General features: G+C 46.0%; 1 protein-coding gene across 1 annotated transcript in view; it reads right to left on the reverse strand.

The window, feature by feature from the left end:
* The window catches only part of NIPSNAP3A (nipsnap homolog 3A), a 76,413-nt gene extending 61,936 nt beyond the window's left edge, over positions 1–14,477 (reverse strand). Inside the window, exon 1 of the mRNA XM_073636279.1 lies at positions 14,249–14,477. Within this exon, the coding sequence (XP_073492380.1) occupies positions 14,249–14,338 (90 nt within the window). The 5' untranslated portion in view covers positions 14,339–14,477. The remainder of the gene's footprint in view (positions 1–14,248) is intronic.
* Between the last annotated feature and the right edge of the window lie 534 nt (positions 14,478–15,011).

Below are 15,011 nucleotides of genomic sequence, written 5' to 3' on the forward strand. Positions count from 1 at the left end.
TTTGTTTCTAGCACAAAAAATAAAAACCGCAGAGATGATCAAATACCACCAAAAGAAAGCTCTATTTGTGGGGAAAAAAAGGCTGTCAATTTTGTTTGGGTGCAGCGTCGCACAACCGCGCAATTGTCAGTTAAAACAATGCAGTGCCGAATCACAAAAAATGGCCTGCTCATTCAGCAGCCAAATCTTCCGGGGCTGAAGTGGTTAAACAAACATTAAAAAAAAAAAAAATAGGATTTTTATAACAGCTTACCTGTAAAATCCTTTTCTTTTGAGGTACATCACGGGACACAGAGCCTCAGTAATTACTGATATGTTATAGGTTATCATTAGGTAATTGGACACTGGTCACACCCTAAACAAGAAGTTCAACTCCCCATATAACCCCTCCCCTTCCTGGGGATACCTCAGTTTTGTAGCAAAGCAATATAAGTGTATTAGAAGAGGGGCGGGACCTCTGTGTCCCGTGATGTACCTCAAAAGAAAAGGATTTTACAGGTAAGCTGTTATAAAAATCCTATTTTCTTTCTCGTACATCACAGGACACAGAGCCTCAGTAATTACTGATGGGATGTCCCAGAGCAATGCTATTTGAGGGGAGGGGACCACACAACGTAGGGTGTAATCAGACCTGGGGACCTCGTACTGCTGCCTGCAGCACACTACGCCCAAAGGCGATATCCTCATGCCTTCCCACATCCACCTGATTAAATCTGGTGAATGTATGGACTGAAGACCAGGTTGCGGCCCTGCAGATTTGAGCCATAGGGGCCTGGTGATGCACAGCCCAAGAAGCACTAATAGCCCTTGTGGAGCGTGCCTTGATTTGAAAAGGTGGAATTTTCTGTTTCAAACCGTAAGCTTGAATAATCATTTGTCGAATCCATTTTGAAATGGTAGACTTTGACGCTGCCTGTCCTCTATTGGGACCTTCTGGCAGTACGAACAAAACATCTGTTTTGCGAATTTGAGCAGTTGCTTTCAGATAGGCCTTGACTGCTCTTACTACATCCAAAGAATGTAGTGACCTTTCTTCCATAGAACAGGTATCTGGAAAAAAGGAAGGCAGAACAATATCTTGGTTTAGATGAAAATCTGAAACCACTTTCGGTAGAAAGCCTCGATGAGGGCGCAATACCACTCTATCCTTGTGTATGAATAAATAAGGCTCTTTACAGGAAAGAGCTGCTAATTCTGATACTCTTCTAGCAGAAGAAATGGCTACCAGAAAAATTAACTAAACTTTCTTGTCAATAAGACCAAGGGGATTTGACGTATTGGTTTAAAAGGCTGTTTCTGTAAAACTGACAGAACCAAATTCAATTCCCAGGGGTTTAGGGGCACCTTAACCGGAGGATTAAGACGCGTCACCCCCTGCATAAAGCTTCAAACCAAAGAATGTGAAGCATGTGGCCGTTGAAATAATACTGATAAGGCCAGCTTCATTTCTAATCCCATTTGTAGAAAGTCAAGAATTCTACCTATTACATATTTTCTGGGATGCCAACCCCTGGATTCACACCAGGATACATAAGCTTTCCAGACTCTATGATAAATCACTCTGGAAGCTGGCTTCCTTGCATTGATCAAGGTAGAGATCACCGGACGTGAAAGCCCATGACCCTTCAGAATGTGGGTTCCAATAGCCAAACCGTCAAATTTAGCGTTTGTAAGGCAGGATGGAACACTGGACCTTGAGATAACAGGTCTGTATGTGACGGTAGGGTCCCCACTGTCATCCTTACTATCTCTGCATACCAAGTTCTCCTGGGCCAAGCTGGAGCCACTAGAAGTACCGACTTCTTTTCCTGCCTGATCCTGCGAAGGAGTCGTGGCAGTAGCAGAATAGGAGGGAATGCATAAACCAGTGAGAACCGATGCCACGGAATCACCAACGCCTCTGTCCCGTATGCAAGAGGATCCTTTGTTCTTGCCACAAACTTGTCGATTTTTTTGTTGGAATCTGGATGCAAAAGAGATCCACATCTGGAACCCCCCATCTTTGGCATATGGCCCAAAAGACGTCAGGGTGAAGAGACCATTCTCCTGGGACTAACCGCTGGCGACTCAAATAGTCCGGCAGCCAGTTCGCTATCCCCGGAATGAAAACTGCCGATATGCATGGCACATGCTTTTCTGCCCAGACTAAAATCTGGTTCACTGCTCTCTGAGCTGCCCGACTCCTGGTGCCTCCTTGATGATTGATATAAGCCACTGCTGTGGCATTGTTGGACTGGATCCTGACCGGGCAACCCTGTAGCCTGAGAGTCCAGGCCTTTAGGGCTAGATATGCCGCACGGATCTCCAGAATGTTGATGGGTAAGGTCCTCTCGGTTTTGGATCATTCCCCTTGGACCGCAGACTGTTCCAGAACTGCTCCCCAACCCGAAAGACTGGCATCCATTGTTACCACCGTCCAGGTAACCGGTAGAAAGGATTTCCCTTTCTGCAGGCTTTCGGGTATTAACCACCAACTGAGGCTCTGGCGCACTGCACGAGACAGGTGCATCGGAGAATCTAATGCCTGAACCTTCTTGTTCCAGGCCGACAGGATACTGTGTTGCAGTAGTCTTGAATGAAGCTGAGCATAGGGAACTGCTTCGAATGAAGCTACAATCTTTCCCAGCAGCCTCATACAAAGGCGGACAGAAGGACCATTTTTGGTCCTGACTACCAGAATCAGCTCTCTTAAGGCAGTGATCTTTGCCTGAGGTAAAAATACCTTCTCTTGGCTTGTATCTATGACCAGGCCCAAATACTCCAGTCTTCTTACTGGTTTTAAGAAAGACTTTTCTAGGTTGAGAATCCAACCTAGGTGTTCCAGGTAGTTGACTATGGTCATCAAGTTTCCGCTCAAACAGGCTACCAACCGGTCTATCAAGAGCAGGTCGTCTAGGTATGCTATGACAGTTATACCTTGAGCCCTTAATCTGGCCATAGGAGGAGCCAAGATCTTTGTAAACACTCGAGGTGCAGTGGCTAGCTCAAAAGGCAGAGCCACAAACTGAAAATGGCGCCCTTCTATTTCGAAGCGCAAGTACTTTTGATGAGCAGGAAAAATGGGTACATGCGGATACGCATCTCTGATGTCTATTGATGCCAGAAATTCTCCTCCCTGTAGGATGGAGACCACTGACCGAATTGATTCCATGCGAAAGGATCGAATCCTTAGGAATCGATTCAGATCTTTTAGATCCAGAATGGGTCTGACATCTCCATTTGGTTTTTGTACCGTAAAAAGGTTGGAATAAAATCCCAATCCTTGATCTTTCGTGGGAACCACCATGATGACTTTTTGCAACAATAGTCGCTCTAACGCTAGAAGGAGCGACTGCTTTTTCTCTGGATCTCTGGGGACACTTGATCTGAGGAAACGAGGAGAGGGGATTTCTTGGAACTCCAGTTTGTAACCTAGAGTTACCATGGAGATTACCCATCTGTCCTGGAAATCCTCCTGCCAGAGCTTTGAGAACCGTAGCAGTCTTCCCCCACCCGAGCGAGCGGGGGCGCTCCTTCATTAAGAGGCTTTAGCGTCTTGTCTAGTAGCCTTCTTCCCCCAGGACTTCCTTTGTCCCTGGGATAGACTCTGAAATTTATTTCTAGACCCTGACGGAGGAGGCCGTCGCGACTGCCTGGAGGCAGATGCTTCTGGCACTGGGGAAAGAGCCCGTTTGAAAGGAGGGACGCTTACTCCTTTTCTTAACAGGTAAGAGAGTGCTTTCCCCACTAGAGATCTTTTGGATATAATTGTCCAAATCCTCTCCAAACAGCCTTGCACCACGAAATGGAAATCCAGCCAGAAGTTTCTTACATGGTGCTTCGGCTGACCAGTTCTTTAACCATAAGATTCTACGCATATGCACCAACCCAAGTGAAAGACGAGAGGTTTGGATGATAGAATCTCTGATGGCGTCAACAGCAAAACATAAGGCCGCTGGAAGGTTAGCCAACCCCTGGGCCTGCTGTTCAGGTAGAACTTTATAGACCTGCTTAACATAGTCTCTTAAGTATTGACAGACTCCTATCGCTGCCACTGCAGGTTGAGCTACTGAACCTGCTAAGGAGAAAATATCCTTCAACAGGGATTCCATTTTCTTATCAACAGGATCCCTGAGCATCTGAGCATTGTCTACAAGACAAGTCAGACTTTTATTTACGGAGGAAATGGCGGCGTCAACGACCGGTATCCCCCACATCTTTATAAACTTTTCTTCCATAAGATAAAGTGTTGAAAACTTTTTAGGTGGAAAAAAAACGTTTATCTGGGTGATCCCACTCAGAATAAATGAGCTTTTCTAGCAGATTATGAACAGGAAAAGCATGTGTTGTTTGAGGAGGCTTCAGTGACCCCAAAGAAGAAGAGGGTTCTTTAACTGACTCAGATACGGGTAACTTAAATGTGGAGCGGACCAATCCAGCAAGGATCTGTACTAAGACCTTCTCATCCTGAGTAGCTGAAGAGGGCCCTTCTCCACCTGATTCCTCAGAGGAGGAATCATCAGTCCCATCCCGATCCTCTGAAAGGGATTCTTCTTTTTCCCCAGAGTTCCTCTGCCTGAGGGTCCTGGGTAACAGAGGAAGACCTAGTGCGTTTTCTTACACTGAGTGAAGATGCGATTAAGGCCATTAATCTTTCCTCTAATCCATTAATGGTTGAGGAAAAAACCTCCTGCGTAATGTATACAGGGGCTGAAGTGCCAGAAGCAGATGCAGCCCCCGACCCCAACGGCTCTCCCTGGCCGGCCATCCCAGGTCCTTCAGTGGGGGAAGGCACTGCAGAAGGGGGGTCCTCAGAGCCTGAGGGAGATCCCCTAGAGGCTCTGCTTTTTGGGGTATTTGTACCTCTTCTACCCACAGTGCAAAGCAACAAGGTGGAGGTATCACACAAATGAAACACTGACTGCTGAGCGATTTAGTCCAGCAACTTGCTACTGCTACCAATGCCCAGTCAAGTGTTTCTTAGTAAATGCTGCCTGGGAGAATGCCTGTGTCCCACCTTACATGCGACCGTCAGCTCTGTGTCCCTCCATAGGCTGTGTGCACCTGAAAAGTGTGCTTCTTATAGCCTGTGCAGCCAGCGATGTGGGCGTCTAAGCACGCCGGACGACGCGCTGACGCTCCGCCCCCCCTCCTCTGACCACCCCCTCTCGTTTTATTAAAAAAACGTGCACTTTCCCGCGCGAGCCAACCCTCCGGGACCAGCATGGAGGGGAGACTGGGGTGGAGGAGGAAGGAGAGAGGCTGGCAGATGATGGGGTCTGCCACATAGTATTTGGCGGTGGCGGCGGCGGCGGCGATAGTGCGGTATACTACCGCCTCACAGACCACCGCAGCCCCCCCCTAATTTTGGGGGGAATATCCCTGCAGGACGAGCCCCCCATCCCATCCTACCTGGAGCTCAGCTGGAGGAGCTGTGCAGCGTGAACACTGAGACAGACAATCAAGCATGTGAAGGTATGTGCTCTTGGCAGCCCCCGGTGGCGACACTAGGCATAGCATACATTTACTAAAAGGAGAAACCTACTAGAATTTAAAAAAAATCTGTGGAATCTCCCTTACCTTATCCAGTTGCAGGGTTCTGTTGTACAGACCCAATCTTCACCTCTCACGGTGGGCTCTGTTTGGAAAACCTTCAGGGACTGGGGCCCCCTATGGATAGGGGGATCCGCAGTTCTGGGCCTGTAAAGCACCCAGCCAAGAATAAGGGTAGAAAAACCAAATTCTGAAATGCGGGATCCACCTCTCTAAAAAGAGAAGCGTTACAGGTAAAACCTCGTTTCTTCGGACACGAGGCCCGGGTAAGATCCAATTCGGCCTAAAAAGGACACTTTGAAATGGATCCGGTTCGCCTGGCTTGCCCCAGTATAGGATATTCCCTTTGGAGCTCAGCACAGCACATCTTTACACGTCCAACACCTAAGACACTGGCAAGAAACTGAGGTATCCCCAGGAAGGGGAGGGGTTATATGGGGAGTTGAACTTCCTGTTTAGGGCGTGACCAGTGTCATACCCTATAACCCATCAATAATTACTGAGGCTCTGTGTCCCGTGATGTACGAGAAAGAAATATATATATATATTTTTTTAACTTAAGTTGCTTTTACCACTTCAATATTGGGCACTTTTACCCCCTTCTTGCCCAGGCCATTTTTCAGCTTTCAGCGTTGTTGCACTTTAAATGACAATTGCGCGGTTATGCAACACTGTACCCAAATGAAATTTCTATCTTTTTCCCCCACAAATAGAGCTTTCTTTTGGTGGCATTTGATCACCACTGGCTTTTTTTATTGTTTGCGCTACAAATAAAAAAAAAAAAAAAAAGAGACCAAAAGCTTTGAAAAAAAAAAAAAAAAAAATGTATTTGTTTCTGTAAATAACTAAGTTTTCTCCTTCACTGACGGGCACTGATGAGGCGCCACAGATATGCAGTAGTGATAGGTGGCACTGAGACATCACTGACTGGCATCTGGGTTTGCACGGATAATCAATGCACTGATCATCAGGCCAGACCCCCTGCCCCCTGTCAGCGTGAATGGAGGAAAGCCGATAAACGGCACTTCCTGATTACCATGTGATCAGCTGTTATTGGACACTGCTAATCATGTGGTAAAGAGCCTATGTCAGACTCTTTACCGAGATCGGAGATGCGGTGTGTCGGGTGCCCCCCGAGGGTGTGCACAAGCGGCTTATCCAGCTGGATGTTATATGACACCCATTCAGGATAGCAGAATGACAGCCGGAACGGGGATCAGTTATCGACCGGATGGGATGTGGTTAACTGGCATCATCTGCAGATATAAATTCATCGCTTTGATTGCAGATGAATGTACAGAAAAAAAAATGTACTTTGAATCACTGTATAAGAAGTGCGGAGCAGTGCTTATAAACACTGATTTGGACTGGTTTTTTTTTTTTACAGCTAGAGCTGCCTTTCTTCTTTGAGTATACTGTAATGCCGGCTATGATTAATCACAGTCCACTTAACCTGTGTACAATGATTTCTTTTTTTTTTGGCTGTGTGTAGTATGCCCAAAGTCTGCAACTAGTAAAGTAGTTTTACCTGTAGTCCTTGCATTAAGGTACAAAGTGTCCAAGCATTTTTATCTCCTCCCCTCCTAAGTACTTATCCGAGTCCTCACTTGATCCAGCACTGTGCCAATAGCTCTTGCTGTTGTTAATCTAATCCTGTTAGCAGACAGCAGATGACAGGGTCAAGCTGCAAGCTGAGCTGTGTGCATCTATGGACACAAAGGCCAGCTCAGAAGGACCACCATAGGAAGCAGCTTCCTATGATGGTAGACCAAGAAGAGGAGGAGCCAAGAGTGCCGGTGGGGGACCTCAGGAGATGAGGTAGGGGGTCACTGGGTGCAATACCAGTGCACAGAGCTAGTTAGTATGAAAGCCTATATATATATATATATATATATATATATATATATATATATATATATACATATACACATATATATATATATATATATATATATATATATATATATATATATATATATACACACACACATATATACATACACATACAATGGCTGACTTTGCTGGCTTTTGTTTTGAAAATGCTAGTTGTCTGGCTGTCATGTTGATCCAGTGGACTCAGTACTGACTTACATACCTGGAAAAAAAACGGACATTGTACGTTTAGACTCTGTCTATTCTCAGTCAGAAATTTCAAAAATACAAGTCAAGAAACTGGCTGTACAGTTAGTTAATAGGTACATATTTTACCTGTGACCTTAGCTGTTTGCCTACAGTCCCATGTATGTTTAAAATGGTTTATGTGAACAGGAAGGTCAGGGTTCTAGATAAGCTTCAAAGGTGTATGTACAAGAACACAAATGTCACTGGGCCAAAAATAATGCCATGACACACACTGGAATTCTCAGCCACATTGGCAGGATAGGGATCATCTTATGTTCCACCCACCTGCTCTTAAATATCAGTTGTGATTGAAGAGCCAAGAGCCAAGTAAAAATGCTTTGCCATTAAATCTAGCTACTAAATATTCCAAAAATTAGGGCTCCATGCACACTAGCGTTTTTTAAATCTTCAAGAAGCCATCAAACAGCGTTTCGAGCCCCCCCCCCCTTTACTGCAAAAACGCTAATAAAAACACTAATGCTTCTAAACACTCTGAACGTTCCTAAAAACGATACAAAAAGCTATTACCAGCAGTTTTTTTTTTTTAGCTGAAAAGATGCTAGTTGGCATGGAGCCTAAAAAAAAACTCCTTATCCATTCACAATGCAAAGTGTGCACTGAGTACAGGTAAACACAAACGTATTGATGTGCGTTGACATGCTGCATTGTGTTTTAACATGCACTTTCTCCACACTTCCTGGAACATGCCAAGAATCTACGATATGGCAGATGAGCCAAACTTGGCTGGCTTGCCGTTTTCCCCTGTGCATTGATGTGCCAAAAAAAAAAAAAAAAAACTGGTGTGAATTGCTCCCATTCACATACCCTATTTTTTTTTTTTTACTGGTCCTTGCATCGGCACGTGTTTAAAAAAAATGTGCCAAAGCTTCTGCTGATTGGACCTTGAACCATTAAAGGAACGACGTTAAAGAGGAACTGCAGTCTACTCACACAATTTGTAATAAAAACATCTTTGCCATTCTGAAGCTTCCCTCCAACCACTTTGCATATTTTATATTTCCTGTGATTCTGTACTTGCCAAATATGCTGCAGAAGTCTCCCTGTCTGGCTGCAACCATTTTAACTGTGGGCAGCTGAAGCTGCTGCCTGGTCACTTCCTGGATTTACACAGAGGAAGAACACCTCCAACTTTCATTGGCCCTCTTGGAGAGAGAGATGCATAAGCCTATTTTACCAGACAAGAAACAGGAAGTGGGCTGTAAAAGTTATTTACTGGCAGAAAAAAAAAATGTTTTACTATCCAAAGTTAAAACAACAAGGGCAGAACAGAAGATTGAATAGATGGAAAGTTGAAAAAAAAAATGACTGAAGGTCCGCTTTAAACCCAAAAGCAAACATTTATTATATTTGCTTCTTACCAATTCTTAGATGTAATCACTGCGTTATTTTTTTTAGGCTTGCTTTCCTTTATTTCAGTAGTCGACAAACTGCAAGCCTTTACTTGCCTTCATCAGTGTCTGGTGGCATAATTCCTGCCGCTGACCCAAACAATGGGGCATAATTCCTGCCGCTGACCCAAACAATGGGGCATAATTCCTGCCGCTGACCCAAACAATGGGGCATAATTCCTGCCGCTGACCCAAACAATGGGGCATAATTCCTGCCGCTGACCCAAACAATGGGGCATAATTCCTGCCGCTGACCCAAACAATGGGGCATAATTCCTGCCGCTGACCCCAAAAATGGAGGCATAATTCCTGCCGCTGACCCCAAAAATGGAGGCATAATTCCTGCCGCTGACCCAAACAATGGGGCATAATTCCTGCCGCTGACCCAAACAATGGGGCATAATTCCTGCCGCTGACCCAAACAATGGGGCATAATTCCTGCCGCTGACCCAAACAATGGGGCATAATTTCTGCCGCTGACCCAAACAATGGGGCATAATTCCTGCCGCTGACCCCAAAAATGGGGCATAATTCCTGCCGCTGACCCCAAAAATGGGGCATAATTCCTGCCGCTGACCCCAAAAATGGGGCATAATTCCTGCCGCTGACCCCAAAAATGGGGCATAATTCCTGCCGCTGACCCCAAAAATGGGGCATAATTCCTGCCGCTGACCCCAAAAATGGGGCATAATTCCTGCCGCTGACCCCAAAAATGGGGCATAATTCCTGCCACTGACCCCAACAATGGGGCATAATTGGCGGCACAGTGGTGTAGTGGATTGCACTCTCGCCTAGCAGTAAAAAGGGTCGCTGGTTCAAATCCCAACTACGACATTACCTGCCTGGAGTTTGCATGTTCTCCCTGTGCCTGCGTGGGTTTCCTCTGGGTACTCTGGTTTCCTCCCACACTCCAAAGACATGCTGGTAGGTTAATTGGATCCTGTCTAAATTGGCCCTAGTATGTATGAATGTGAGTTAGGGACCTTAGATTGTAAGCTCCTTGAGGGTAGGGACTGATATGAATGTACAATGTATATGTAAAGCGCTGCGTAAATTGACGGCGCTATATAAGTACCTGAAATAAATAAATAAATAAATAAATAATTCCTGCCACTGACCCCAACAATGGGGCATAATTCCTACCGCTGACACAAACAATGGGGCATAATTACTGCCGCTGACCCCAACAATGGAGGCATAATTCCTGCCGCTAACCCCAACAATGGGGCATAATTCCTGCTGCTGACCCCAACAATGGAGGCATAATTCCTGCCGCTAACCCCAACAATGGGGCATAATTCCTGCCGCTAACCCCAACAATGGGGCATAATTCCTGCCGCTAACCCCAACAATGGGGCATAATTCCTGCCGCTGACCCCAACAATGGGGCATTAATTCCTCCCCTAATACCAAATATTGGCCATTGTTTACTCCCTCTGGGCACAGTCCGGCCCCCTGAAGTCTGAAGGACAGTAAAATAGCCCTTTATTTAGAAAGTTTGGGAACACCTCTGTTCTAGAGCTGCACAATTAATCGTTAAAAAAAATTGTGATCTCGATTCACCTCCCCTGACGATCTCTCCTGCTGAGTTTGAGGATTCTTTCATATAACAAGTGGAGAGATTATCTGCTCACTCAGCTGTCAAAAGAAAGCATCTGGCAGTCTGCCAAGTTTAGAACTTGAAACATTGTAACTAACTTCCTTCTTAGATCAAAGGGATAGAACTTCTCTGTGTAAACAAATAACTGGGAAATCTGCCAAGTTTTAAACAACGTGTAAATGCAGGAAGTTTATCCACTTAAAGTCTAAATCTTTTTCTGACACTTCTTTATCAAGTTAAAATCAATATTTTTTGCTAAAAAAATTACTTGGAACCCCCAAGAGATAGATAGATAGATTTTTTTTTTTTTTTGACCCTAGGGAATAAAATGGCAATTTCTGCAATATTTTATGTCACACTGTATTTGCCCAGCTTTCAAATGCAATTTTTTGGGAAAAAATACACTTCAATAAATAAAAAAAAATGAAACAGTAAAGTTAGCACAATTTTTTTTGTTTTAATGTGAAAGATGATGTTACGCCGCGAGAATCGTGAGAGAATCGTGATCTATCCTCTAAGCAAAAAAATCGTGATTTTCATTTTAGCCAGAATCGTGCAGCTCTACTCTGTTCTATTTTTATGTGGCATTCCAGCCAGTAAGCAGGATGGATATAAATCAATGAAAAAAAATATATTTTTTTTTTTTTATTAAATTTTAATAAAATGCTTTTGGACTAAACAATCTAAAGAGAGTTTTCTATTTAAGATACATTAATAATTGAGTTTATTCAGCATGAAATGGAGCTTAGTTATGTAGCATGAGGCTGTATATTCTGCAATATTTACATTTTTGGTAAACTCATTCAATGAATCCAAGCTCTTCAAGCTGAAATAGCATGCACTGCATTAATGCATTCACACAATTTTACAGTAACCATGAGATAAAACAAAGTTCAGAAATATTCCTTTATGCTATTGTTTTGCAAATCTATGTACACTACAAACTATATGATCAGTTCTGAAATCGCTGCTTTTCTAACCTGGCAGCTTATTATTCTAAATAGGAAACCTTCATTTTGTTTGCAAATATTACAGATTCTAAATACCAGCAAGAATAAGTCCCTAAATTTAAAGAGCACCTGTCATTTCAGATCCATCACGGCAGCGCCCGTTAGTGGGCACCCACTTACCTGCTGCTGCCACCTCCCTCACTTTGTTGTGTCACTGTCGCATCACCAGCCATCCCATTAAAGTGAATGGGACTGTCGGTGAGTCAACAGCGGGTCAGAGGAGGAGCCATTTCGAGACAGAGATGACAGTTGCTCTTTAAAAATTAGGATTTAAATCGAGTTGATTTAAATCAACCTTTTTTACTAGTGATTTAAATCAAATCCACCCCGCCAGCAAGTCTGTTTTCACAGCACAAACTCTCCAGCAGAATGTATCAGTTTTTGTGGATAAGACAAACCACTCAACATTGGCAGGGGTGATTAACCTCTTCCGGCTGACATGGCACATATATATGGCCACTTGGCAGGTGGGCTTTAAGGCTGAGAGGCTGCATATATGCTGCCTTATGTAAACACTGTCTGTGCTGAGAGCGCATGTCCCCAGCATAGTCACCAGCGGGGACTGGAAAGCTCCCAATGCATACTTGCGATGTGGAGCTTTCAGATCATGTCACTGTTGTGACAGCCACTCACATGATCCGAATGCCCGCCTCCTGACATTAAGAATCTTTTAAAAGGGCTGGGAAGGAGTTAAAGCGGAGTTCCACGCATATAAAAGTCAGCAGCTACAAAAAGTGTAGCTGCTGACTTTTATTAATCGGACACTCACATGTCCCACGGTCCAGTGATGCGAGGAACGAAGCCCCGCTCCTATCCCCCTCCTCTCTGAGGCGCCGGCATTGTCACTGTGGGCACCCGGCTGTGGCTTCACAGCCGGGCACGCATTGTGCATGCACGAGTCACACACTGTGACTGGCCGGGTAATCATCTGACATGTCCCAGATGATTGCCAAGAGGGAGGGGGGAGAGGTGAACTCCCTTCCGGTGCCGCGGGGCCCTGGGAGGAAGTGAGAGCTGGATTCCTCTAAAAAGAGAATATCCGCTCCCCCCCAAAAAAATGACATGCCAATGTGTGGCTTGTAAGGGGGTCACCTTCACTTAAAGCAGAAGTTCCATTTGTGGGTGGAACTCCCCTTTAAAGTGCCCAGATTTTATTTATTCATGCAAAACCTTTATCCCAAGAGGAAAAAAAAAACTGTTTGCTGTAACTGATTATAAAGCCAAAAGAAAAGAAAAAATTAATGCAGACACCACATCTACTGATTGGTAAGCTGCACAATATTATATGTTTGGTTTTGGGCTTTAATATGGTTTTAAATGAAGCGCTGTGAGTATGGCGGGATGTACTATATACATTTTGGCATAAGTAATGCCAATGGCAGTGCTGCTGACAGATTAGCCACTTTTTATTTGCTGGCACCATTCTCCCTGGATGACACCTCCAGTAATGACCATACACCCCCCCCCCCCCCCCAGGACGTCACCTCCGGTAACGACCGTACCGCCCCAGGACGTCACCTCCGGTAACGACCGTACCGCCCCAGGACGTCACCTCCGGTAACGACCGTACCGCCCCAGGACGTCACCTCCGGTAACGACCGTACCGCCCCAGGACGTCACCTCCGGTAACGACCGTACCGCCCCAGGACGTCACCTCCGGTAACGACCGTACCGCCCCAGGACGTCACCTCCGGTAACGACCGTACCGCCCCAGGACGTCACCTCCGGTAACGACCGTACCGCCCCAGGACGTCACCTCCGGTAACGACCGTACCGCCCCAGGACGTCACCTCCGGTAACGACCGTACCGCCCCAGGACGTCACCTCCGGTAACGACCGTACCGCCCCAGGACGTCACCTCCGGTAACGACCGTACCGCCCCAGGACGTCACCTCCGGTAACGACCGTACCGCCCCAGGACGTCACCTCCGGTAACGACCGTACCGCCCCAGGACGTCACCTCCGGTAACGACCGTACCGCCCCAGGACGTCACCTCCGGTAACGACCGTACCGCCCCAGGACGTCACCTCCGGTAACGACCGTACCGCCCCAGGACGTCACCTCCGGTAACGACCGTACCGCCCCAGGACGTCACCTCCGGTAACGACCGTACCGCCCCAGGACGTCACCTCCGGTAACGACCGTACCGCCCCAGGACGTCACCTCCGGTAACGACCGTACCGCCCCAGGACGTCACCTCCGGTAACGACCGTACCGCCCCAGGACGTCACCTCCGGTAACGACCGTACCGCCCCAGGACGTCACCTCCGGTAACGACCTTACCGCCCCAGGACGTCACCTCCGGTAATGACCTTACCGCCCCAGGACGTCACCTCCGGTAATGACCTTACCGCCCCAGGACGTCACCTCCGGTAATTACTTTACCCCCCCCTCCAGTGTTGATGGAGAGGAAATCAGACTACTACTACAGATCAGTCCCATCCTTTCTGCTGTCACCTTTCACATAGTTTCTAGGAGGAAGGTTTGAAGTCCACCAGCTAAACACACTAAGCCCATCCAGTATTCCCAATCCCTGTGCTACGTAGCAGGAGTAATACAAGTGCACCCTGCTCACCTGCACTCCTCTTGTCAGGTCAGTCCATGCAGAGGTGAGTGCTGCAGCCGTTTTCCCCTTAGACAGGGCACATCGTAATGTACACAGCATTCTTCCTGTCTTCTTCTACACAGCTCTGATCAATGACAGCCCCTCTCTACTCTCAGGACTCCTCTCTTTTCACAGGGATCCCTGGACGTGCAACACGTGACCTTCCTGATCACTGGCTGGGCAACACCCCCGCCTGTACCAATGCAGCCAGCACACAGGGAGAGCGGACTGTACCATTCCTGCTGGGGAAACGACATGATTGATATGTAAGCAGAGACTGTGTTCTGTGGTGTACGAGCTAGCACATAACGGATTTGGTACCTTGTAATAATAGAACGGATACAGCTCGCTACACTTTGTCACTAACAATCACTTCTCTCAACTCTCAGTTGTCATAACCAGTAATAGACCTTTCACAATGCTGAGAGATAACAATGTATGTTCCAACCTAGAGACTCTTAGTAGCCACCTTTTCTTTACCCACTTGCCAACTGGGAACTTTCACCCCCCTCCTGCCCAGGCCAATTTTCAGCTTTCAGTGCTCTTGCAATTTAAATGACAATTGCAACTGTACTCATATGATATTTTTATCATTTTCTTCCCACAAATAGAGCTTTCTTTTGGTGGTATTTAATCACCACTGAGTTTTTAATTTTTTGCTAAAAAAACTATTTTTGGAGGGGAAAAATAAGTATTTTTTCTCCTTCACTGATGTGCACTGATGAGGCTGCAC

This window comes from Aquarana catesbeiana, linkage group LG01 (genome assembly GCF_042186555.1).
Source record: "Aquarana catesbeiana isolate 2022-GZ linkage group LG01, ASM4218655v1, whole genome shotgun sequence".
NCBI classification, from domain to species: domain Eukaryota; kingdom Metazoa; phylum Chordata; class Amphibia; order Anura; family Ranidae; genus Aquarana; species Aquarana catesbeiana.